Raw genomic sequence first — 27,422 nt, 5'->3', positions numbered from 1 at the left:
CTCACCCACCCACTCTACTCACTCACCCACTCTACTCACCCACCCACTCTACTCACCCACCCACTCTACTCACCCACCCACTCTACTCACCCACCTACTCACCCACCCACTCACCCACCCACTCTACTCACCCACCCACTCTACTCACCCACTCACCCACCCACTCTACTCACCCACCCACTCACCCACTCACCCACCTACTCACCCACCCACTCTACTCACCCACTCACCCACCCACTCTACTCACCCACCTACTCACCCACCCACTCTTCTCACCCACCCACTCTACTCACCCACTCACCCACCCACTCTACTCACCCACCCAATCCGTCAATAGATAACCGCCCACGATAAGAATAATATTTTTGTTCCACGTGTCTTTGTACTGTTTGTTGTTGTAACTTTGTGACCCGTCCCCACTGGACATCTGTGGAAAAGAGCTTTATAGCTAATCGGATTCCTCCTACAGTATAAAGATTCTGATGCCGAAGTAGACTCATGGCACAAGCAAATCAGGTCTCGCGTATTTGATTAACCGAAGGAGAGAATTGAGGTGGCCAGCTGGGAGACTCATTTGCAATAAAACTTTGGTTATAAATACTGTCATGAATAATTATGGTACAAGTACACTTCTGATAAAGTGCACTTCTAAACACAAGCGTACGTCGCGGATTTAAGCACACTTCGGGTGTGCACACCAGCAGTCCGGATAAGCGCACTTGGGATACGTCTGCACTGAGTTGTTGCATCGGCAGGAACGGTGGATGATATGGCCACGGGCTTTGTTAGTGGGCGCGTGGATGGACGCCTTCATCCGGCAGCAGTGGATAGAGCGTGGAGCGCTGCCACGCGACAATTCCGATCGCGGCTCCCCCCACAACCCCCGCCCGCTCTGACGGGGACTTCGCCGCCTCGCGCGGCTGGCTGGCGGCTCAAAGCGAAGCTCTTCGTTCGATGGTTGGCACCAACATTCCTACTACACAAAAAAACCGCGTAGACGACAGCTTTAATACGAGATCGCAGTGGGGGTGGGTGCGGTGTGTGGGGGGGGTGTTAGCGCAACGCGGCTGCAGGTAAAACTGCGTCCGTGTGCGCCACCGCGCTCGGCTCCCTGTTCTGTTTCGCCGTCTTCTCTTGCCGCGTGCGCCCTGCGGGTCTCATGGGTTGTCGAGAACGACGGCGGTCAAGGCGGGCGGGCGGGCGAGCGGGTGGAATATCGCGGCCTTTGGATGACATCGACACGAGGCGGCTTCCCACTCCCATCGGCTCATGGCGTTTAAAGCCGCGCGCGCGCGCAGCGTGCTTGGGTTGCGTTTCTTAGGTTTCTCGGAACCCACGTGTCTGGGGGAATTAACGACGAAACGCGCAATATTGAAACTGCAAGAGACACTAACATATCTTGTTTTAACAGCTGGTGACGGCGCACGGAGCGAGACTCGGCCACGTGCTCCGAACCACGTGAGTGTACAGTAGTTTGATAATTGTCAGCGCAACGCGTCTACACCAATACTGCGTTGGTCATGAGTATTGTGGGACCATACTTCACCACGTTGGTCATGAGTATTGTGGGACCATACTTCACCACGTAGGTCATGAGTATTGTGGGACCATACTTCACCACGTTGGTCATGAGTATTGTGGGACCATACTTCACGTAGGTCATGAGTATTGTGGGACCATACTTCACCACGTTGGTCATGAGTATTGTGGGACCATACTTCACCACGTTGGTCATGAGTATTGTGGGACCATACTTCACCACGTTGGTCATGAGTATTGTTGGACCATACTTCACCACGTTGGTCATGAGTATTGTTGGACCATACTTCACCACGTTGGTCATGAGTATTGTGGGACCATACTTCACCACGTTGGTCATGAGTATTGTGGGACCATACTTCACCACGTTGGTCATGAGTATTGTTGGACCATACTTCACCACGTTGGTCATGAGTATTGTGGGACCATACTTCACCACGTTGGTCATGAGTATTGTGGGACCATACTTCACCACGTTGGTCATGAGTATTGTTGGACCATACTTCACCACGTTGGTCATGAGTATTGTTGGACCATACTTCACCAGGTTGGTCATGAGTATTGTTGGACCATACTTCACCACGTTGGTCATGAGTATTGTTGGACCATACTTCACCACGTTGGTCATGAGTATTGTGGGACCATACTTCACCACGTTGGTCATGAGTATTGTGGGACCATACTTCACCACGTTGGTCATGAGTATTGTTGGACCGTACTTCACCACGTTGGTCATGAGTATTGTGGGACCATACTTCACCACGTAGGTCATGAGTATTGTGGGACCATACTTCACCACGTTGGTCATGAGTATTGTTGGACCATACTTCACCACGTTGGTCATGAGTATTGTGGGACCATACTTCACCACGTTGGTCATGAGTATTGTTGGACCATACTTCACCACGTTGGTCATGAGTATTGTGGGACCATACTTCACCACGTAGGTCATGAGTATTGTGGGACCATACTTCACCACGTTGGTCATGAGTATTGTGGGACCATACTTCACCACGTTGGTCATGAGTATTGTTGGACCATACTTCACCACGTTGGTCATGAGTATTGTGGGACCATACTTCACCACGTAGGTCATGAGTATTGTGGGACCATACTTCACCACGTAGGTCATGAGTATTGTGGGACCATACTTCACCACGTTGGTCATGAGTATTGTTGGACCATACTTCACCACGTTGGTCATGAGTATTGTTGGACCATACTTCACCACGTTGGTCATGAGTATTGTGGGACCATACTTCACCACGTTGGTCATGAGTATTGTTGGACCATACTTCACCACGTTGGTCATGAGTATTGTGGGACCATACTTCACCACGTTGGTCATGAGTATTGTTGGACCATACTTCACCACGTTGGTCATGAGTATTGTTGGACCATACTTCACCACGTTGGTCATGAGTATTGTTGGACCATACTTCACCACGTTGGTCATGAGTATTGTTGGACCATACTTCACCACGTTGGTCATGAGTATTGTTGGACCATACTTCACCACGTAGGTCATGAGTATTGTGGGACCATACTTCACCACGTTGGTCATGAGTATTGTTGGACCATACTTCACCACGTAGGTCATGAGTATTGTGGGACCATACTTCACCACGTTGGTCATGAGTATTGTGGGACCATACTTCACCACGTAGGTCATGAGTATTGTTGGACCATACTTCACCAGGTTGGTCATGAGTATTGTTGGACCATACTTCACCACGTTGGTCATGAGTATTGTGGGACCATACTTCACCACGTTGGTCATGAGTATTGTTGGACCATACTTCACCACGTTGGTCATGAGTATTGTTGGACCATACTTCACCACGTTGGTCATGAGTATTGTTGGACCATACTTCACCACGTAGGTCATGAGTATTGTGGGACCATACTTCACCACGTTGGTCATGAGTATTGTGGGACCATACTTCACCACGTTGGTCATGAGTATTGTGGGACCATACTTCACCACGTTGGTCATGAGTATTGTGGGACCATACTTCACCAGGTTGGTCATGAGTATTGTTGGACCATACTTCACCACGTTGGTCATGAGTATTGTTGGACCATACTTCACCACGTTGGTCATGAGTATTGTGGGACCATACTTCACCACGTTGGTCATGAGTATTGTTGGACCATACTTCACCACGTTGGTCATGAGTATTGTGGGACCATACTTCACCACGTTGGTCATGAGTATTGTGGGACCATACTTTACCACGTTGGTCATGAGTATTGTTGGACCATACTTCACCACGTTGGTCAGTACAGGGCGGGGGAGGGGGTGACACATACGTGGTGAGGCCCAGTAGGGGGTACAGCAGCTGGTCCATCTACCAGTCATCTCAACCAACCCATGGCACCTACTGGGTCTCTCCCGAGGACCTCCTGTCAGCGAGCCTGCAGCACTTCACGTGGCCTCAAAGTGCACTTGGCCTGGCACAGGCGCCGTCACAGTCATTCAGTGACGTTAGCCGTGGTCCGAAATCGAACTCGGGTCGCCGGATTAGTCATGCAGTCATCACTATACACTGCACGTACGGTATAAAGAAAGGCATTCACAGAAGTTAATTATCTCTTCGTGTTTGGAGGCACCGCGAATTTGTTGTTACGGCACCTATCCGTATCTACAACGTGCGGATATCGTGATTTAATTCACTGCTATCTCGTTACAAACGGTACAGACTACGCGTCTGGCATCAGTGGCGAGTGATACCTGATGTGATGGAGGCAACCACCACGGTGAAGTATAGTCAAATAACTCCCACGAATCCGTACGGCCTGGGTGAGACACCCATCCAGCAGTGGATTGACAAAGGGGCTGTTACATGTTCACGTTACCTGCTTTATAATAAATGTAAGGCTGCATTTTAGGCCAAGCTTGGACCGTTTGGGAGCCTAAGTTTGACAATGGGGTTCAGACTTATAATAACCACACTTTAGGGTGTGTACAATTTCATCTCGCTTGCCCTTCTAGAACACCAAATCCCTAGAGACAAAAATGGAAAACACTGTGTCAGCAGTGATCAACGTCAGGGCAGTATCAAGTACAGTATACACAATGTATTGTTAGTACAGTACTGGTCCAATTAAATGCAACGGTGCATACAATTATCAAGCAAAAACATTAAAACAATAGAGCGTGACATTTTACATGTTTTAAAGGCAAGTCACAATAACATTACACACCCCTTGTAAAATATCAGCATCTTTATTTAGACTGGAGGAGGAATCCAATGAGCTATGAAGCTCTTTTTCACAGATGCCCATTATGGGCGAATCAGAAAGCTAGAACAGCAAAATAGGATTCCACGGGGCCGAAACGTAACGTGCTCAAATGTTGGTCTGGAGTCGAGACCATTGGGAAAAAAACCACAAGATTTAGTGACATGTCGCATATTTCAGAAACACAAACTAGATGTTATGTTTACATACATTAATGGTCCTTATAAATCACCCTACACAGCTAATAATTACAATAATTACAAGCTTAGTTTGTCCACGTTTATTAGATGCCTGTAGGAGGCAGTGACGAGGATAATGTTTCTCCTGTCAACTTGAAAACTATTGTGAGTGTGAGCCTTTTGTTTATCTTATGAAGTGCTGCAATTCAATTTCTTTGTCATTTTTTAAAGGTAGGCAGGAAGGACGCGAACTCAAAAATCTCAAGCTTCACCCCCTCCGCGAGCGATGTCTGCCATGCCGCTCCACGCCTCCGTGGCGTCTCTCCTCGCCAGCATGGGCTGCGGCTTCGCACTCGCATGGTTCCTGCGAGGTCACTCGGTCACCGCCCCTGCCCACGGTCCTCCGGCAGACCACGCCGGCCAGGCACGCGGTCGCGAGGGGGGCGGCAGCAGCGGCGACGACGGCTACGACAAGGATGACGACTTCGACGGCGGCGGCGACGACGTGGACAGCGACGGCAACAGCGTCGGCGATGACACAGGAAGCGACGACGACGACGACGCCGACGCCGACGAGCACAAGATGGTGCTGGTCGTGCGCGCCGACCTCAAGATGGGCAAGGGCAAGGCGGCGGCTCAGTGCGCGCACGCCGCGGTGGCCGCGTACCGGCTGGCGGCGGCGCGCCAGCCGGGCGCGCTGAGACGCTGGCGCCGCGGCGGGCAGGCCAAGATCGTGACGCGCGTGGAAGACGAGGCGGCGCTGCTCGAGCTGCAGGAGAGGGCGCGCGCGCTGGGGCTCGGGGCGCCGGTGGTGTGCGATGCCGGGCGCACGCAGGTGGCGGCCGGGTCGTGCACCGTGCTGGCCGTGGGGCCCGGCCCCGTGCGCATGGTGGGCGAGGTGACGGGGCACCTTAAGCTGTACTGAGCATCGGCTGTCGCTCTCCTCTGGCCTTCCCTCTGGAATGCGCTCATCCCACCAACTCTGCTCCCACCTCCACCGCAAGCCTTAGCTCTGAATTGTTTTCGGTTTATACCGCGTGTTGTTTGGCATGATGTTTGACAATTTGGCCCACGTGCTGGGAGCTTCTCTAGATCTTCCTACCTTCTGGTCGTGAAGAGGTTCCCAGCAGATATGTAGTGAAACGTAGGACATAATGCCGAACAACCCCACGGTTACAACCTGAAAGCACATCAGAGAGCTATACGGCACAAAAACGAACGGTCCCCAACCCTTAGTCTCTTTTCTCCAAGTCAAGGTGTGTCTTTGATCAAATTAAAGTGGAATGGTGCACATCACCATTGGCAGCCGTGAACCTGTGGTGAGAATTCTGCATTCCAGTGGTGCTGGGCGATGTGGTGGGCAGCAGAGGGCAGTGTGCAGCTGAATATATTGTAGTATTGTACCTCCTCTGTGCCCCCCCTGCCACCGCATCTTTGCACCGCACCCCCTCCAACCCACACAGAGCAGCGTTATGGAATATGGTCAAATAACCCCCACACGCTGTTGGGAGGCCTTAATCCAGCAGTGGAATGATAAAAGCCGTGCATACACACATGCTATAATGAGTGATACTGGCAATATTCAAGACTGGATCATATGTTGTGCTATAGCAATATAGTTATCAGTGTTTTCGGTATCACCTTGATACTGGGAGTCTTGAGAAACGTTATTTCCCTTGGCAAATGTATTGCTCATCGAGCAATGCCTATTTCATGACTTTCATTACCAAGGCATTTCCTGTAATGTACGATACACTGGTAGAATAATTTCCCAGCTGTTGTGATTCAGGAGTGGGTATGAAATGCCAAGGTATCAGATCTACGGTGAATATTAAATACAAGACCTGTCCTGCCAAGCACTGCTTTCACTTAACGCCGGAGACCAATATTCGGTGTAAATCAGCCAAGTTCACAAAACGTATCCAATGGTTGCCTAAAAATGTTGAAGCTTATTGCATCCGCTACTCTTTAATAGTACCATAGAAGCTCAAATAAACTGTTTACAAACACGCAATTTGCAGAATGCATGGATTTTAGATGAACACTTATGGTAACTTGGAACGTGCCAACTGCATACATTTTCCGTATTTCCGAACAATCTTTACATTTTTCCCATTAGGCGGGCACCTGATACAAATTGAAATTATAAAATCAAGCAATGTGACCCCAAAACTACTGGCACGTTTTAAGCTGCCATCACTCATTATGTGAGTGAGGAGACAACTTAAAAACGGCGTCTTGCAATACCATGGGACAAAAGTGAATGCCACAAATGAACCACGACACCTCGCTGATCTCGTCAAGGAGCAGAAAGCATTGCTGCGAACTCTGGTCATCCACGCAGCAGCGGCTTTTGGCCAGCCATCGAACAAAGACGTCGTGCGCTTTCAGATGCGTTTCTGCGGCCGCCTGGAATGCTCTTCCGATATTAGGAGCCACTGGAGCTTTGCATTATTACATCTACTGCAGATTGAAAACTAATTCCTTTAAAACCGCTTTTTTGTACTTAGTTGTCCTTCCCCCCATACCTCCATTGAGTGCGGTTAGCTACCTACGGTGCAAAATAAATTCACCATACAGGGTAGCCAAGAACATTGTAAGACGTGAACTGCATGAACATTACCCGAGAATGTGTTTTTTCCCCATCTCTTCTGGAAATCCGAGCAGCAAATGAGCAGAGTGGTCTACCCCCTGCTGAACGGGTTTGTTAAGCTGAAATAATGGTGAAACTGTAGCCGCCTTGCCTTAAAGCATGACCCCCCCCCCCCCCCCCCCCCCAAAAAAAAAAACTTTCAAAATTCCTCCCGGTACAAAACTTTACATTTTTTTTATGGATTAGGTTTGCGATTATGGCCTATAGCTCTCCGGTGTTTATTTTTAGGGTTTTAACGTTGGACCGTGTGCCAAATAACATGCAGTGCAACCTGCACACACATCGGAGAGCCTATCATATTTTTAAAATCAAGTTATTTGTCCATATCTATGGAGTTCTTTGAAGCAATAGGTAAATTGTAGCAAGCCAAGCGATATTCCGTTTTTGTTCGGGCGTTTGAAGCTGTACATCAAGAGGTTACACATCAACTCGTGACCAGAAAATATTTATTTCAACAATTGTCAAATGCCATCGATCTTTCCAATGCTAACTATTCAAACTCTGCACTTAATTTGAAAGGTGAAAGGAAAAAAAACAGAGCAGGCTGCTGTTATTTTGATTAAACACAGAAATAAGTTATATATGTTACCTGGTTGTCGCTATACAATTTCTGTATAAAACGCTTCACATTTCCAGTGTAAATAGACATGTTAGTAAAATACAGGACGCGGTGAGCCTTCACTCTTAGTTACACTATGCTACAAATTACCTTGGGTCAGTAGTTCACAAACTGCGAGCATCGTGTTCCCCCACCACCATAGCCAGGCTCCCATCGCTACCACTCCAGGCGCGTCTCACATCACCTCCACACGTGTGCGATGTGCATCCTGGCAGCGATGGAAGGGCTGCGCTTGAGGTGGAGGGGGTGACCGATCGCTGTGGTTTGAGAATCGTTGCGTCGCACGCGGCACTTAAACGCAAGGTTCCATGTAAACTGCACAAAAGTTGTGCAAAAAAATCCGGCTTGGGTAACACGGAGGGACCAAATTCGTTTTTTCGGTCAGCTTTCCCGCACGTTGTTTAAACTTCTTCTTACCGGTGATTAAGCGCCGACTTGTGTGTCAGCTTTCCTGCACGTTGTTTAAACTTCTTCTTACCAGTGATTAAGCGCCGACTTGTGTGTCAGCTTTTCTTTGAATGCAACTGAAAATAGGGATTTTTAAAAGTGGTCACATTACCAGTTCCATGATCGTTAATTCCCATTTTTGGTTTTTATCACAACTCTTTTCCAACATAGCTACTGCAAGTGTTTTTTTGTGGGATTATTTTCATTGTTTTTTTTTGCTTGTTTAACTTACAATAACAAATCTATTTTAAAGCAAAAGTTTTAAACTGCATTTTAAAATTCTAGATTTGAAGCTTTCGTGACTGCAAGGATCCATACTCTTTGGTTCTATTCGGTAAAGTCACGTAGGTAAAAAAATAAAACGAAACGTGATTTTTGTTGTTTTATTTTTTTTACCTACGTGACTTTACCGAATAGAACCAAAGAGTATGCATTTTAAAAGATGGTCCAATAAACCACAAGCTGTTAAAAATGTAAGACCCAGCAAGCATACATGCTCGTTGGCGTTTTGAGCCAGTTGTTTTAAAGCTACTACAGCAGATGCCAATCACGAACAGCATTTGCTGTAACAATTATGAACGGAACACTGTTGGTCCAATTGTTTTGTATAACCGATAGTCACTTTTTTAAAAGTTATTTTCAAACTGATAAAAAATACACACTTATGCAAAGAACGCCTTCCCTTATAAATAAAACAATTCCACACTCAAACGCAAGTAACTTTTTGCTCTCGGGGACTTGAGCTGCGATAAATCGAGTTCAACCACTTGTGACAATATACTCAGAACTCGTTACGTTTCTGACGGTTCAGAGAGAATAAAATGCAACGTGTGTAAAAAACACATGTCTGGACTTTTTTTTATTAACTTACCAAAACCAGGGCTTGAACCCTGAACCACGTGTTCTGAGCGATTTATCTCCGGCAGTTACATTATTAGTCTTGTGCGCTCCACAACTGCCCGTTAACGCCCCTTTAGGTGCAATGCCAAGCCGTTTTACATTTGTACTTTACAGCTTGCTATGCCTGCAAGAGTAAGGAAAAACCATTTACCTTATATACTGCAAGTACACTCAAATACTGAACATCTAAATGTGACAACAAGCATAAACACACAGACATAAACATGAAACGCTGACGGCTTGATGAATATAATTATAATGTATTTGCCCTGCTGGTCAAGCTTCAGTATACTGTATAACGAAATGCTAAACATCAAGTATTTGTACTCCCATCAGTCGGCAAAAGCAATGAACGGCTGTGGATTGTAAGGACTACACTCTGAGAGAATATCACAAAAGCATCCTTCAAGTTAAAAATGTCTCACTCCGCCCCGACCCCCCTGCAGTCAAGAATTCGAGCCCCATAGCTAAAACCATCCATCTGCAATGTAGTATTAAGAGGTACTGCTCACATATTACGAATGACAATGTGAGGATATCAGAATCAGAAAGGGTTTTATATGCCACTGTTCATGAACTTTTTTGGCGGGGGCTGTGGTTTTCCCAGAGGTGGCCCCACAACGTGAAAGCAGTAGCAGGTTTGTGCTCCATTTTGAGAACGCTTAAAGCATTTGGACAATGGGTTGAGATATGCCCACAGGTTGATATTATTTTTGGGGCAAATGTGTTACATTTACGCGATAGTCCGCACCGACGTCGTCAAGAGATGTGCACTGCTTGCGTAGTGTTTACGCCAATCGCAGCCTCGCCCGATTTTTGTCTCCCAAGATGTAGGCGCCACCTGTGATGAAATCGCCCACAATGCGCCCAATTACACCAGACTTCGGAAGCTAAGCAAGCTTTATGCCTGGATAGTGCTTGGATGGGCAACCACAGTGCACAAACTCGCACTGACCGGCGTGGTGAAGTATGGCCCAATATCCTTCAGGGCCATCAAGGTGTGCATGGGTAGGCCCTTTCTGGCAGCAGGTTAACAAAATGGGCTGCACATGTAGAAAATAGGTACCCACAAAACGTGTCACCTGAGAAAACCTGACCAATATAAATAAACCCTCCTGGTTTTCCCCCTAATATTTTCTGATGAGCAAATGCAGCCACAGCATGGCATTTTGGTCAGTCACATTCACTTGGCTTAGTAGACACGTGCACCTAGGCCCAAAGTTAAGTCCATGCATGCCATCTAGAGGGAACAAAGCTTCGAACGTCAAAAGTGAGAGAGAAAAAAATCACGTGGAGCCACTTAATGAAGATCACATAAAAAACAAAAGCATTGCTTGTGTACACAATTTCAGGGTTATTAAAGAAAGTGCAGTGATTTTTTGTTTTTAAACGTGCTACAAATACAATGAGAATTTTTCCATTAAATAGAAATAGTCGCTTCGATAGGTGCAGCCCACTCTGAAGAGATATTTGCATCTGGTAAAAAAAAATAATTCTTGTTTTAAGTAGTGTTTATAATTCAATTAAAGTGGTGTCGTCTTTTAAGGATTAGTGCTCTCATTTTATGCGCTCACGCTTAAGCCACGGTTTAACGCGACAGCTGAATTGTAATAATACCGTCTGCGATTGCCTCTGTTGCCATAAATCACAACCATAAGTTTCAACGTTTTCTTCAAACTTAGCACCGTCGTGCAGAAAATCCATCTTTTGCCATTGAGCTCTCCATTAAGCTGGGGGGAATTTTTTTTTTATCTAGTCTCGTTAGGACAATAATTCCCTTACGTGGAAAAAAGTTCAATCGACTTGTATCGTTATTCAGACTTCCTGTGTAGGTTGAGAACAAGCACACGATTCTACCGCACATCAAGACTTTCCTCTGGAACCCACTGAAACACTTCATCAAATGGCGATGCCATTTTATAATCATGAAAATTTGAGACATGCAGTCTCTTTAAATCCATTTTATTGCTGGGGGTTATTTTCCGTTTGGTGTCTAGCTCTCCAGCAAAGCAAGGGCTATTTCCTTATATATTTTATAGCTTATTCTAATTCATAGAAAAAAGTATACGGTATAAAAATGAGACGAACATATAACACTTCTGTACGATTCAATATCTTAAATGTTGCGGGGTCCTCTAAGCAAACGAAAGGCCTTCCTCTGGCATCAGCTCACGTTGCGATATGATCAATAAATAAGACCTCAAAAAAGAGACTGCTCAGCCTTGTTAGAGCAAGGATGGTCTCATAATAGAAGCTAATTGCAACTAACGGTAACAAAAAATGCCAGGTGTGGATTTATTTTTTGCACAAAATTAGAGAGGAAAATTAACTCGACACGTGAGAAAGGGTTGATACAGTGAGTACAAATTATATACGTGCACATCTCTTAGTAAACCAGGCATGGGGTTCGTTCATCCTCAAAAACACAGCCGTTTGACAAACAAAAAAAACATTAATCAGCTTTTTGAAATAGTATTTGGCCCCAAAGCCAAAACACATGGCACCTCAATCCAAAAAGCGATGAGCCTAATGGGCTGTGCCAAGCAATTCAAGTTGTTGCGAAACAATTTGATCAATTTTGGATACATTTTTGGATACGTTTTTAGAACGTTCTCATCAATTCTGGAATTAACTGTGTCAGATGCATTCAAGGTTAAGACCACGTAATTGATCTGTCATATGTAATACGGCACATTCAGCAATTGACTTTTTTTTTATATTTCACAATATCTTAGTCTGAACTCTAGGGTATCGACATGTTGATTACACACACATTCCTGCATTGACAGTTTCGCTGGTGTAGCTGTGCTCTGAAACGTACTGTGCAGAGCCCCACAATGGTCCTGCCCCATTCCTTGCCGACGGCTGGCCTGCATTTTAAAAGGCAGCACCACCACAAGTCCACCGGCCTCTCTCGCCGTTAAACCAGTTAATTCCACATCAACATTCATGAGCTCTGACAGAACACCTAATCCAAAAAACTGCACCCAAAAAAAAACCAGCTAACAAAAAAAAGCATCTCTGCTTTTCCACTTGAGGCCAATACCAAGGATCCATAAGCACCAGCGAAACTCCATTTTCCTACTTGCAGATCTGTCGCTGTATGTGCTGCAGGAACTCGGAGTATGACATCGAAGACTCGGACCTGTCTTCCACAAGATGCTCGATGAAGATCATCCTGTTGGTGCTGTCGTCCCTGCAAGCGGCAACATCAACGGTTAGAACACAGGGAAGTGGTGCAATGACGCCTTGGGACAACAACCGCAAGAGAATGTCATAGAAAGCAGCCAAGTGCGTGGTTAACGAAGGCTTGAGGAGAGAAGAGGCCGGGAGGCTTAGGGGTCAAAACACTGACAGGTACCGCAAGATCTGACCGCGTCCGTCCAGTGCTCGCCGAGCTGCATTGGCTTCCCGTTGCCGAACGAATACATCGTAAGGTCGCACTCAATACACACAAAAGTGCTTGCCACAAATTAACTGCAATACCCTGCTGATCTCTTTAAGGAGCATACACCATCACGCGAACGCCGGTCATCCTCGCAGCGGCTTTTGGCTCGCCATCGAACAAAGACGGTCACTGCATCGCGCGCTTTCAGATGCGTTTCTGCGGCCGTCTGGAATGCTCCTCATACCGATATTATGAAGCCACTGGAGCTATGCACTTTTAAATATTAATTGAAAAATAATTTCTTAACAATTGCTTTCTACGTTTCGTTTATTGTCCTTCCCCCGCAACTCCAATTAGCATGGTTGGCAATGTACGATGTGAAATAAGTTCAAAATACATCAATGCTGGATTTCAGCTGCTCGCGATTTAAACCGGATTCTCAGTTGCAGCGAATTGATGGTCTAAGCCCAGTCAATAACGACAGGACCAAATTTTTTTTATAAATCATGTTTTTTTTCATCTAAATTGCAAAGACTGTACATGAACGTGTAACTGATAATACCCTATAGGCAGCGTATACTACATGGTGCGTCGTACAGAAATATGAGCACACCTAATAGACCACAGGACTAAATTACACTGCGCGGACACGTTTCAAGTGACAGTCAAGGGCATGCTTATTAAACGCAATAACGACATAACACATACCGTGCATGCACAAGAGAAACCATTACTACATAATGCACAACATACACCGACGTGCAAATGCATGCATACTACAACAGCACATGGCCAACTGGAGGCGCAGCCCACATAGCGTTGGGAGTCTCTCATGCAGCAGTGGATTGCTAAATGGGCTGTACATGTGCATGTGGTTGAACATACGTGCATGCTGTATCACAAAACCGTATTAATCGCGAACATTAAAGAGAGAAAGTGGTTTCTGAAATCAGCACTGACACATGTCACATGTGGAACTAACCCTAACCAGACCGTGCCCCCCCCTCCTCCCGTTTATTTCCCTCTGTGACCTTCCCCATTATTTATTTTATAGTTTACTCCCTTGTTAGCTGCGTGCAAGTAAGGGGCTAACCCGACAAAAGAAATGAAGAACATGATATGTAATTCGTGTACCTTAACATCGGGTCCCCATTCAACTTGCACGATGCAATAAACGTGACGATTTTATTTAATAAACATCGTAAGCGGCTTTTAAAACGCCTCTGCAAATCAGCCTAGCGATCAGGAGCGAAACGTGCTTTGGTGGGGAGCGTACTTGATGATGTGCTGCGTGGAATGGAAGGGCCTTGGCTCTCGAATCCACGACAAGAAGTCTCTCGTTCTCTCTGACGTGGTGTTGTCCAGTTCGGGCAAATCGACCTGCGAAAATAACGCATCGCCAGGGACTCTGCTTCACCACACCATTGTACCGTGAAATCAGGGCACAGAAGTGGCCTCTCAAGGGCGCACACATCAAACACCATTATATGCGCTCGCACACACGCACAAATACAAAACATCCCCCACATGTAGCCTTTATAAATAGTTGGGGCAAGTGCTGTGGGCGAGCACCTGTGGAGGCCAGCACAGTGCTTGAGGTGGTATGACTACCATGTCAAGACAGCCTCGTCTTCCCAGTGATAATGTGTACATACCGCACAAGGTACACATTTAATGCCAAGTACACTTAAAGGAGAGCCACAGACCGGCTCAAGATATTCGCCACTAACATCAGCTGTGGCCAGGAATCAAACTCGGTGTACGAGGTTCATAGCAAAGTTAATGAACGACTACATTACCACTCCCCAAAACACACAAAGACACATGTGCGCAAAGACAAACATCTATTCTTACACAGAGCATCTACTTGGAGCCAGCATGCCACACAACAGTGTGGGCCCACACACACTGCCACTGGTACGTGGCCATGTGTGGCTCAAGCCCGGGAGAAACATCACTTTAAGCAGCGGGAATGAATCTCACCATTGTGTTCGGAATGGAGATGTAGTTGGGAAAACCAAGGACGTCCTTGATGAATCGGTTGCTGCAGTTCCTCCCGACCCAAATGTACAGCACCTATGGATGAGGGAGATGAGATCCAATGCGTTCGCTGTTCCACTCATTCATTTTGTGCAGAGTTCTCCAACTGATGGCCCGCTGGCCAGATACAGCCTACGATGCTTCTTGGAGTGGGCCTACCAAAACGATGGCCTGCCAAGAGACATGGCTCGCTGAGACCCAGCGAGATACATATTATTGAGATGAAAGGGAGATAGACAAAGATGAGAGAGCTGTAGACAAGGGATACAGACTAGTGCGATGAAAGCAAGATCTACAAGGTAAAGACAATATACCTGCAGACAATATCAGTGGCCACATGTAGAGCTATTGACGTCATGATGCCATGTGGTGTCATAATGTCCATACATTTAATGTAAGATGTCACGTGGCCTGCCAGCACATGCTTATATAAATATATTGTTCACTAGGAAATATATTTAAACACCAAACAGAATATGATAACTGATAAACATACTGCAATGCTGAAATTTGTTTAATAATTTGCTGTTGTAGCAATTGGTAATTATACAGTCCTTTGTCAATCCACTGCTGGATGAAGGCCTCTCCATATTTAAACACTTTGGTCCATACAAGTGAAAGAGGTCGGGGGAGACCCAGAACCGGTTCAATTATCACCCATCACTAATTTTAGCCGAAGCTGCAAATCGAACAGAGGCCACCAGGTTTGTAGAGCAAGTGCACTTACCACCGCGCCACCACTCAACCCCTTAGAAATTGCTAACGGGTCCCGAAGATCTACATCGACGTTTTGGTGCGTAAACCGAGAATATGAGGTCGCACCTGCCAATACTCATTGCAGGACAACTGGAGCGAAAGTACCACATTACAAGTTCCAGTGCCCGACTCCTTCCCAGACTGCTATTTGGCCAAGAGTACGGAGGGGGGAAGGTGCCACTCGGTACAACTACAGCTTCTGAAGCCATTTTCCCACTGCCTTGCACGTCGAAACAACCCCACGCATTCATTCAACGGTGCCAGCAGCAAACACCTGCAAACGCAAGATTCCCCCCCGGGGCTTCTTCCGAGGCTTGTTTGTGTAATATCCCAGTATTGGTGGAGCGCAGCGACATGTTGGTTTTGGAATTCTCGGTGGCACCACCCCCCTCCGGCATATTTTCATTGGCAAGGCTCAATCCCGACCCAGACGCCTCCTGTATATTCGGAGTTTGCGTGTTCTCTCTCTCCCCCCCGTGGTCGCGTGGATTTTTCATCTGGGTCCTCCGGTGTTTCCCTCCACATTTATAAAGCATGCGTTGAATGTGTTTGGCTGCTTACATTCCCACGTGATAAGCCACTGCGTTGGGCTATCATTTGTGGCTTAGGTCACTTCTGAAAAAGAGCTATATAGCTCAGTAGGTCTTACCTGGTAAATAAAAGTTGTTTTTATTATTTTCAATCAAAACAGCAAGGTAACTCTAAAAACACCTCCTACACCTCCATTCGAGGATGGTATCCTGCTGTGGGAATGCATAAAAGCACTTTGCCAATGTCCACAGCATGCGGTGATGCCACTTCTGGAAAATCCCCTTATTCACCTGGTATGTTACTCTGAAGGTGCAACTTCAAACACACACAAGTACTAAGTGTGTGTGCCTATACAATGGGGAGCGGAAATGTAGCAGTTAGCGCGCTGCGCTACGAATCCGGTGACCCGAGTTCGATTCCCGCTCACGGCCAACACCAGTGGCGAATATCTGAACCGGTCCTAGGCCTCCCCTAGGTCGACTCGGCCTCAAATGAGTACCTGGGGCGGTGGGTAAACATCGCCACTGGGGAGACAAAGGCGGTCGGGCGTGGTGCTGGCCACCCACCCCCTCTCGTGTGCCGTGCCGGCATTCGTAAGTGCTCGCTAACAGCACATGCCCCAACTGTTTGTTAAGGCTATACGGGGGATCTTTGTCTTTCTGTATCTCCAGGGCGGTCCAAAAATTAAGACACATAGGGTTATTTAACTTATATTAACACTGGCATTAAAATGTTTCAATTGTTTATTTATTACGTAAATATTGTAGCTAGCTGTTATTAATATATTTTTTTCCTGGGGGTCACCTATAATCAGTCATTTACAAAACTCATCTGAGAACTCTGAATTGAGATAAAACATAAATGATGAATGTTCAAGATTACACTTACACCTGGATTCTTGAAAAAGTCCTAAATTCTATTCAAAAGAGAATTCATACATACATACATTAATATTAATGCTAGTCAGTTCTAAAACACGTAAAAATAAATGCCATAACCCTTTGTGATTTGTTAAAATAAATATTTTACCTCTGTGTGACCTGGATTTTGGGCCACCCTATATATATTTAAAGACATATCTATAGTAAACTGAAAATACTGGTTTGACTGCCACCCAACAGTTCTCGATAGCAGGGCACATGAGAAAGTGCTGCCCCCAAGTGTGTGGTTAAATAAAAGAGGTCACTTCAAGGAATTTCAGAAGCAGTGTTGATACAATATCCGCTTCTGCGGGTCGTTCTCTTTCGCATGAGGCTGTTGCACTGCCCTCTGGGCATTCCATAATGGATGCTCTGTCTCACGACACGATGCTGATAGCGCAATTATAGTAAAACTGGGAAACACAAAAACACAACAAACAATTCAGTCGCTCTCTCAAGGCCACATAATGCTAAGACAGAATGCGATTTTCACCACGACTTTGGGAGCTGGTAAAATTGAGTCAATGAATCAACTAAAAGTTAAAACCGTCTACTTGAATGGGGTCGTTTACTTGGGTCCCTTTAAATTTTAAGGCCACCCCAAAATCCTGCCTCCCGAAGTCGGGAAAACTCCCCTAACAAGACGGGCCCAGCGTGACACGACCAATGATGACCGTGATGTCACCAAACCTTGCCCCATATCACTTCCCGTCCAGCGGCAGACGTAAAGGAACAGAGGGGAGACTTTTGTGTTCCCTCTCCATCTCCAGTCGTGTTTTCCAGGATTGGTCGAGTAATCAAACAGATCATCGGTAAGAGTAATCGACGGCTTAAATATTCGGAGATTCCCTGCTCTACACGCGCTGCTTACGCTGCCGCAGTCGAGGAGGAAGGCCCCGTCCGTGTTGAGGTGCTCAGACGACAGCTGGAGGATGGGAGGCTGTGGGACGCTCTTGTCGTTGATGTTCATGGTTACCTGAAGTGAGAGCCCCGACTGTCACTCCGCAGATTGTGCACATAGAAAATAACCACGCCAATGAAATTCCAGGACGCAAGACTTATCGTCGAAAATAAGAAAAAGATTCTATTGCAAACGTTAAATATTGTGGCCCGTTTGGGCATTAAAGCTGCCGCTCTCACTCATCGCTACGCAAATGAACATTGCAATACAGAAACAGTAAAATCTAAGTTCTACACTATTGTCTTGGCTTCCTGTGCTCTTAAATGCTACTTCACCAGATATTCACCGCAATGCTCCAACACTCTATGAACTGCACCTATGAAAAGTTGACTCCAACCTGCCACAAATCATGGATATAAAGTTAAATTGTTTAGCCGCTCAAATAAACATGGAGTGGCTGTCATCTCTGTTGGCTGGCTGTCAGTCAGTGATGAACATTCCACATTTTCATGGCATGCTGCCAGCCCTCTCCATGGGATGATCACCATTGACTTCCTCCGACGGGGGATGGCCGGGCGGCTCTTTCGGTTAATGCCTGGTCAGAGCCCTAAGCTGACACCACTGAGATTCTCGATTTAAATCGGCATTGGGCATTCATGATTAAACTGGATTTGTCAATGCATTAAGGTGATGGTGGCAACCTCCTTTCTGTTCAATTTGTTTAAGTTAAGTCAGTGCATTTCAGCTGTGAGAACCAAACCGTGTTCGTCATGAACGCGAAGTGATGAACACTATTATAGCCGAGCATGTAAGAGGCACCGCCTAGTGACAGGAACAGCAATTCGAAGGGCCATCAGATGTAGTTCTGTAACATTACCTTCAAGGGACCATTCTCACAGACAAGGCAATGCACTACTTTCTATGCAAATTCCTTGTGAACATTTCTGCATCTCATGACCTTCCCAATGGACATTTCTTCACATTGCGCTCACAACACTGTTAGAATAGAATTGGGAGAAAATGACTAAAACTAAAACCTGGCAGCCTCGCAATATAAAATACTACGGCACTGCCCTGCCCTACGATCCGACAGCTCCTGTCCGTGAACCCGGACTCGCACGTGAGGCGTGCGTGCGCGCGCAACGTCCCCACCTGCTGCATGAGGTTGTCGATGCGGTACAGGTGTGGGTGGATCATAGGCATGAGGTGCACGAGCGGCTGGCTCTTCATCTGGCACATGGCGAACACCCGCTCGTCCAGGCGCGTGCTCGTGCCGAGCCGGAACGCCGTCTGTGGGCAACCGGAGGTCGTGGGGCAGCGGTGAGCGGCGCCACGAGGGGGCCACGAGAGCCGAGGAGGCTCCAGAGGCCTTTCAGTTCCAGCTGGGAAACCACTTTGCATACTGGCGCCGAAGAACACCGTGCGGTACGCTTTTGGTTATAACGCTGCGAGAAACACATTCTCACGGGCATTTTGTCCTCGGAAGTATTCAATTAGCAGCGATGTTACATTTCTAGCTGCACAAGGAGATGACGGGACGTGGCGTATCAGGTTATGGGGAGGGGAAGCAGGCGCACGGCATATGATGTCGTATGACGATGTCACACGTCACACGCTTGCCTATCCCGAATCCATTTAAATCAGTGACGACTCCTCACCTACTACAATCAACGACATTCGGGACTAGGTCATACACGGAGGACATCGCAGATCAACAACAACGGACCCCACCCTCTGGCTTATCCGAGCGAACGAAATGACCCGACTGCGCCCCGGCGCCCACAGCGTTGCATGCCGGTGCGAGGTGGCGGCCCACGTGTTTGAGCAGGGCGTGCACGTAGAGCGGCAGCAGGCTGAGCGAGCGCGGCGCGACGAGGCCGCCCTGCTGCAGGTTGGAGACCGTGGAGCGGAAGCCGGACAGGGAGTCGGCCACGGCGTTCACCAGGGCGTCTCGCGCGTCGGGCAGGCTGGACGTCACCGACCGCTCCACCGCTGCAGCCCGCGGCGGCAGTGGCGACCGGGGGAAAGGGGGAGCGCCCAGAGGAAACGGCGGCGATATTTAAAAAAAGAAACGCACACATCAAGTGCTAAGCAGCACAACCGCAAAAAGACCTATGCAGTGGCCTCTCAGCCTTCCGCAACCAACATCACTCAATGCGTATCGCATTGCAGGACAGTGAAAGGCTTTTTTTACAGCAAGCAGTCAAGTGGCATCATTTGCTCGACCACACCGAAGAGTTCAGCCCCCACAATGCTGTTACCAATCCTGCAGGGGGTAGGATCATCTAGACTCACCCATGGTGGCGAGCAGGCCCGTGATGGCCTGAACGTCTGCTCCGTGGTAGATCTCGGCCAGAGTGTTTACTACAGGCAGGCACAGCGTGTGCACCCGGATTCGACGATCGCCTAACCAATCACACACGACACAGTCACGAGGACATTAAACACAATACAGATTTTGATTTAAAGCTTTTGTGACTGCAGTGATTCATATTCTTGGTTCTTTCGGTAAAGTCAAGTGAAGGGAAACAATAAAATAATAAAATATATATTAAGACAATTTCGGGTCTTAATTGATTGTTCACGCTTACGGTGGCTTTCAGACAGCATACATTCATTTTTCGTCTCCCTCCTCTTTTCCGAACATAGATGGACTCGTCCATCTAAACAAACTGTCAAATCGCTATCCGTGGTGCTAACGTTTAAAAATAAATAATTTCAAACCGCCACTTCTTTCAAATGTTTCTTGCCGTTGGTTTTCACACCTGATGACGACTGCTTGTGTTGCAGTCGATACGTCGTGAGAATTTTATTGTTTTATATATATTTTATTATTTTATTGTCATATATATTTTATTATTTTAGAATACACAATACAGATGTTATTTCGATTTAAAGCTTTCGTGACTGCAGGGATTCATCTTCTTGGCTCTTTCGGTAAAGTCAGAAATAATAATAAAATAATAATAAAACATAATAAAATCAAATTCTAACATTTCGGCCACAACACAAGTAGCCTTCCTCAGGTGAAGAAACAGAACTGTCGGAAAGACAGCGTTCCAATGAACAGCGTATTTTAAGCTGAGTGGGAGGAGCAGAGCGCCTTGACAGAGGAGGTTACATATCAACAGAAGAATTTAGCATTGAAGTAGCTGTGTTAATGTGAGATATTAGCAGGATGTTAAAGTCAGAAATTAGCATGTAACTGGGAGATTAGCATGATGTTAGTGAGGAATTAGCATGTAACTGGTCACGGAAGTAGCTATGTTAAAGTCAGAGTTTACATATCAACAGAGGCATTTAGTATATTGACGCTAAAGAACTGCAACTACCCAACTATTTTATTATGAAATTTTTATTATTATTATTTAATTATTTCCCTTCTACGTGACGTTACCGAAAGAACCAAGAAGACAGATGTTATTGTCAACTAAGGATGGGTACGATAGGAATAATCTTTTTCTGCTGGCGGTCCATGTTAAAGCAGTTCAAACAAAAATGAGTAAACAGCCCTTTGTGAATCTATTCCTGGATAAATAGCTCTCGACATCATGTGGGTCAACGGAGTTTTATGATCATACTTTTCCACAATGGTCGGCGCTGTATATTGAAGCGGGTGCCGAGGACCCGTTCAGGTATCGCTCGCCTCCGATGTTAATCAAGGCCGGGATCAAACGCAGGTCTCTGGGTTAATAGGGCAGCGTGATAACCACATCATGGGATATGGGCGTGCATCTATCTCTCCGTGCACGCGAGTCAGCGCGTCGCGCCCCTGCTGCCCCACCGCCTCCCCACCCACCACCGCTCCCTCACCTTTGCTGGATGTGTAGAGCAGCGCGGCCTGGAAGGAGCAGAGCGTCGTGTCCGTCAGGGTCTCGTCGATGGACATCTGTACGGCGAAGCCAGCATCCGGGTTGACGTTGGGCAGCGACAGGAGGTCGGTGGAGCGCACGAAGAAGTTCCCGTGGAACGTGTGGATAGACACCCCTGAGCCGTCACCGCCCGACAGACGGAACGAAACGTAAATAATTACGGACAATGCGCAGGCAAGAGGCTTTCACCGCCAACATTTAATAACACACGCCGTCCCTCAGACAATGAGACTTCTGGACGAATGTGTTTTTTTTTTTAAGCAGCAGCTTGCAGATGGTCCAGGACAGGCATGAGTGGAGAAAACAGACAAGGCAGACCCCACACCAGTGATAAATATTCCACGAAAAAAGTAGAATTTGATCAGACAAATTCAACACTGGTTTTGATTTATATCCCTCTGCGATTAACCTACAAATATGGCGCATTGAACAGATAGATGCTGGTCAGATGCCCGGTAGCGTGATCAGCAAAATAATTGAAAACCACATTCCTGAAGCTCAGGGCGTGAACAGCGTTCAAAACAGTGCGGACTTGTTATCAGCATCTCCACGCTGTGCAGAAATGTCACGCGCCAGACGGTCCCAGTTTGGTGCTGCAATGCACGATAAACACTCCAGCAATGGACCTGTGCATTCTCGAATTGGCTTGTGTAGTGTTTAATTGCCTTTCTTTTTTTATCGAATGCTGGAAATGGCCGACATTTAATCGTCACGGCAATAACTGGGTTTTTAAAAGAAAACGGCTATTCCGTGGGCTTCCCACCACGGAATAGCCGTTCAGATATTTTGAGACCACCGCTCGAAATGCCGTGCGGCTTCCACCACCGGGGCTGTGGGAGTGCCGACGCCGACCGACCTTTGCTGCAGCGTATCCTCATGACGGCCTCGAAGCCGATCTTGCGTGTGAGGTATCGCTGCAGGTCCTTCTCCAGCCGTTCCACCTGCACAGGCGTGTGCACGCGGTGGAACGACGGGTAGAAGTACACCGCGCCCGACGAGTACCTTGAGACGCACGCTGCACACACGTGGCACAGATAAATCACCACAGTAGGCTTAGACGTAAATCAAGCAACAACAGCTGGGTGCCACACTATTCCTTTACAGGGACAATGTCGATTCACAGCTATGCAACAGGTTAAACCCCGCCAGGCACCCTGTAACGGGGCGCCACGGTGGCGAGATGTTAACAACCTCACCTGGTATGCAGGAGGCCATAGGTTCGATCCCGACCCCTGCATATTTGCACTTTGCATGTTCTCCCCGTGGTCGTGTACATTTTTCTCCGGGTACTCTGGTTTTTCCCTCAACAGTTAGAATCAACGTGCATTTAGATTATTTGGCTGCTATAAATTTCCACATAATCAGCCACTTCGTTGAGCTATCATCTCTGGCCAGGTCGGTTCTGAAAAATAGGTATATAGCTCAGTGGGCCTTACCTGGTAAACTAAAAATAGCTTCGCTTATAGCACCGCTGAGTCAGTATAAGCGCTCTACAACTCCCTCTAGTGGAAGCTCCTCCACCAGCAGTCTCAGTTTCGGACGACAAATTTGATCGATTTGGCCAGTTTTAAATAGCAACACGACGTAATACTTCGTTCATATTGGATCATCCTCACGACAATTAAGTGCACAGAGCCATGACGTTGTACTAACGGACATGGCGACACGAGTTAAGAGTCGCAACCACAATTGGTCGTAGGCTCCCGGTTCACAGTCACGCACTGACAAGTGTGGTGAAGTATGGTCAAATAACCCCCATGACTGAGATGGCGTTGGAAGGCATTCATCCAATAGTGGATTGACAAAATTCCGCAGACACTTATACTAATTATAAATTGCATATTCACCTCTGAAAGCCCATGCAATTGGCCCCAGCCATTACGGGTTTGAAGTTGTCCAATGCAAAAACCTCTAATACATTTATAATGAACGGAGCATCGTACGGAGTAACGTTTGTTATAGTTCCCAGAATGCACCGTGGTTCATAGTGTAGGTCACTGCAGTGACACTGCAGCTGACATCACTAGAGGGTGCTATTTTGGCGCTCTTGAAAGGCATTAAACCATTATTTTTTATTATTATTTTCTCAAACCAAACAAAGATTGTCAATGAACATCAGGCAGGCTGGGACATGCTGCCTCAGTAGGCAATTCAAGATTTTCAAGATTTGTTTTTCTTTTTGCATTGTGTCAACCATGAAATGGTTCATAGCCACACGCTTGAAGCATGTGTGATCTTTCTTGCCAGTATAAAAATTTTAGAATAGGTTTTACTCTTTCTGGCAATAAAACAGTTTGTGTGAAGATGTTAAAACACCAAACAGAAACCTTTGGCAAGGAATCCTCTCTGCATTAACCACAAATCTTCGTGGTGAACATGCAAACGAAATCATGCTCTGGTAATTTATGTATTGTCGTCTTTGAAACTGATTGGTCCACACACCAGCGAAAGGTCCCATATTGTAGCTGCTCACCCCAAAATATAAATTCCCTGACAGTGGCATTGTCTTTGTGCTGTCGCCTTTTGGCGTCCTCTGGTCTAACACTGTTTGAGACTACGCCATAAAGAAAGCGGTCTCTGGTGTGGACCAATCAGTTTCTAAGACAATGCATACATTAGCAGAGCATGTTTTTTGTTTGCATGTTCACCACAAAGATGTGTGGTTAATGCTGAGAGGATTCCTTGCCAAAGTTTCTGTTTGGCGTTTTAACATCTTAACACCTAAATTTTGATTTAAAGCTTTCGTGACTGCAGTAATTCATATTCTTAGTTTTTTCGGTAAAGTCACGTTGAAGAGAAACAACAAAATAATAAAATATATATAAAACAATAAAAAAATTCTCACGACGTTTCGACCATAACTCAAACGGTCATCTTCAGGTGTGTATATATTTTATTATTTTGTTGTTTCTCTTCAACGTGACTTTACCGAAAAAACTAAGAATATCTTAACACCTGTTTTATTGCCAGAAAGCGTAAAACCTATTCTTATATGTATTCGATCTTGTCAGAACTAGGTATTCGATCTTGTCAGAACTAGGAAGTAGATTCAGGTCTGAATCGTGCTTAGATGGGCGACCAACGTGCACAATAACAAAGGCCGTATCAGGCTGGGGCTACGTTGCGGACAGCAGTGCAGTCAAATCCATTTCTGTGCTGCACTTCGATGCTCTCATCTATAGGTGCACTGCCTTCAACCTGCACTGATAGGCATGGTTAAGTATGGTTAAATAATCCCCACGATAACGCACGGGTTTGGGGGGGTCCTTATCCAGCAGTGGACTCATGAGAGCTGTAAGTATACATTTGTGATCCACATATATCGTTTAAGAAAAAGTCAAGCTACAGCTCTTCAATTGCTTGCACATGCCACTGCTGGTGGAAGGACCTAACATGTACGTACGTTGAACTTCTTTCACACCGTACATAGCCAACCGTGCTAACTGGAGGAGCTCTAGACAGAGCTCTAAGTGAACATTCACCTAAGGTAGCCAGGTCTGCATACTGTCCACTGAGCAGGAAAAGGTCCACAGCAATCTGATGACCGGAGCAGTCCAGGGCCAGCTTCTTGTAGAAATCCGTTCCAGGTCGCAGGTGCTGCACATTCTGCAATCAATATGCGTTCAATCATCAACCTTGAGGAAGTGGGTGGCTACGCATGCTTAATGTCATTTCTGTGTAGGCTTAGAATAGACCCTCAGTAAATGAATGTCAGACTTGTATGCATTGCTCGCAACATTAAAAGAGGGCAGCCTTCCTGTGTAGGTTGCATTTAGGCTGATATTCCATGCAACGCTGATGTTAAAGATTCATCTTCTTTGGTTCTTTCGGTAAAGTCACGTAGAATGAGAATAAAATAATAAATTAATAAAATAACGCGGAAAAAATCTCACAATAAAAACACAATAAAATTGCGATAATTTTATTGTGTTATTGTATTTTATTAATTTATTATTTTATTCTCATTCTACGTGACTTTACCGAAAGAACCAAATAAGATGAATCCTTGCAGTCACGAAAGCTTTAAAGCGAGATGTTAAAGATGTGAATGCATTCCTACGCTTCATCCCAGCAAGAGCATTCATACAACAATATTACTGAAGACAATTAATTTCACTAAAGGGGAAGAGAAAGGGAACGGTGCACTTGGAACCAAACCAGGTCGTACAATATCACATTTATCCAGGTTTGTTTTAACACATTTTTCAAAGATCCTACATTGTCATATTTGACGCTAACCTCCTAAATGCCGGAATATAGGCGGAGGTCCATGCCTGGGCTCACCTGTGGATTGATTCACTTGCACCCACGGAAAATGTATGGCAAGATGATCTAAGATGACCGTAACTGGAGAAATGCGAAGGTCACATTTAAATGCAAATGCTGTTAAGAATTAACACACATTGGATTGAAAGGCGACATCCAGGCAAGTATTTTCATTACTGCAGATAATGGTAGAAATTGAATTTGAGGAATGCAATCTCCTTCTACTCCATATCCTGCCTCAGTCTCATCAGCTCCTGACAAAGCCCACTGGAAGCCTTTGAGGCAACGTTCCGGGTCTTATAATGCCTGATGAATGCTCGCGTCAAATTGCGAGCACGTGGCACTCACGCATTCCTTATTGCCCTCCATTAAAATGAAACGAAAACATTTTTTTCTCTTTTTTAAAGGGGAAGGAATTTTAACATTTCTATGGGGAGACAAAGGTTACTCAAAAGCTAATCCATCTTCATTTGTGTCAAGGCTAGAATTTTATACGAAAAAAAGCATTGCATGGACCTCATTTTCCACTCACTGTGTAAAACGCATCTGTCCCAGGGAACGTAACTCTGGTAGGGTGCCCATTTGGCGCTCACCGTGCTAAATTACAGAGGTCTGCTGCCCAAAAAGAAAACCACGGTGGTCGAGGTAGCTGAGCATTTAAAGTTGCATTAACACACCGTTACATTGATAATGGTTCAATTATTCAGGACCGACATTACCCCCAAATTACTTGATATCAGATCTGGCTGGACTCACTTCAGAGGTCTGGCGAGCGCTACCAGCAGACTATTCGTGACCCCGCTGTTGGTGCGCAAACCCCACACTGTGAAATATATCTCAGAGCAGTGGTATCTAAACGATGGGTTTGACTTTCCAATGTTTCGGGTGATCATATCCACGTAAGGTTTTTGTTTTCTTTCGGATCGAAAGACAATACCAGTGCAACTTAAAAAAAATATATAAAAACTGTATCTTTACTTTTCTTTTATTTAATGTATTTATATCTGAAACTTTCTTATGATATTCGTTGCGCATAGTTGCACTTTATTTTGCATGCGGTTTCAATTTACTTTGCTCGGTCAGTGTTTGTCGCTGAGATTGAGATGGGTTGCTTTTTTTGTTCTTGTTGTTCCATGCCCCTTGTACCGTTCCCATTCTGTTGTAATGA

General features: G+C 46.0%; 2 protein-coding genes across 7 annotated transcripts in view; one reads left to right on the top strand and one right to left on the bottom strand.

Annotated features, from left to right (window-relative positions):
* Positions 1–396: 396 nt before the first annotated feature.
* Positions 397–7,727, top strand: LOC116951033 (peptidyl-tRNA hydrolase 2, mitochondrial-like). Of its 5 annotated transcripts, none has more exons than XM_032969308.2 (3): positions 397–957; positions 1,412–1,458; positions 5,197–7,727. In XM_032969308.2, exon 3 carries the CDS (start codon positions 5,248–5,250, stop codon positions 5,884–5,886), a length of 639 nt encoding a protein of 212 aa, XP_032825199.1. In that variant the 5' UTR covers positions 397–957; positions 1,412–1,458; positions 5,197–5,247; the 3' UTR covers positions 5,887–7,727. The 5 variants fall into 5 exon arrangements, with proteins under 5 accessions (XP_032825199.1, XP_032825198.1, XP_032825197.1 ...); XM_032969307.2 differs by having other exon boundaries at positions 399–957; positions 5,193–7,727; XM_032969306.2 differs by lacking the exon at positions 397–957 and adding an exon at positions 1,015–1,073 and having other exon boundaries at positions 5,193–7,727.
* A 316-nt stretch (positions 7,728–8,043) lies between these two features.
* Positions 8,044–27,422, bottom strand: part of SEC24B (SEC24 homolog B, COPII component) — a 39,764-nt gene continuing 20,385 nt past the window's right edge. For both annotated transcript variants that reach the window (XM_032969303.2, XM_032969304.2), the window contains exons 14-23: positions 25,471–25,594; positions 22,845–23,003; positions 21,930–22,103; positions 20,412–20,522; positions 19,933–20,108; positions 19,269–19,406; positions 18,087–18,191; positions 14,952–15,044; positions 14,245–14,348; positions 8,044–12,776 (exon numbers count right to left, since the gene is read on the bottom strand). In XM_032969303.2, coding sequence (XP_032825194.1) covers positions 12,662–12,776; positions 14,245–14,348; positions 14,952–15,044; positions 18,087–18,191; positions 19,269–19,406; positions 19,933–20,108; positions 20,412–20,522; positions 21,930–22,103; positions 22,845–23,003; positions 25,471–25,594 — 1,299 coding nt within the window. In that variant the 3' untranslated portion in view covers positions 8,044–12,661. The remainder of the gene's footprint in view (positions 12,777–14,244; positions 14,349–14,951; positions 15,045–18,086; positions 18,192–19,268; positions 19,407–19,932; positions 20,109–20,411; positions 20,523–21,929; positions 22,104–22,844; positions 23,004–25,470; positions 25,595–27,422) is intronic.

This window comes from Petromyzon marinus, chromosome 41, assembly GCF_048934315.1.
Source record: "Petromyzon marinus isolate PM22_M1 ecotype Great Lakes invasive population chromosome 41, UKy_Petmar_22M1.pri1.0, whole genome shotgun sequence".
Lineage (NCBI taxonomy): Eukaryota > Metazoa > Chordata > Hyperoartia > Petromyzontiformes > Petromyzontidae > Petromyzon > Petromyzon marinus.
The sequence above is the reverse complement of the archived record's forward strand: the minus strand, read 5'-3'. Positions and strand labels throughout refer to the sequence as shown.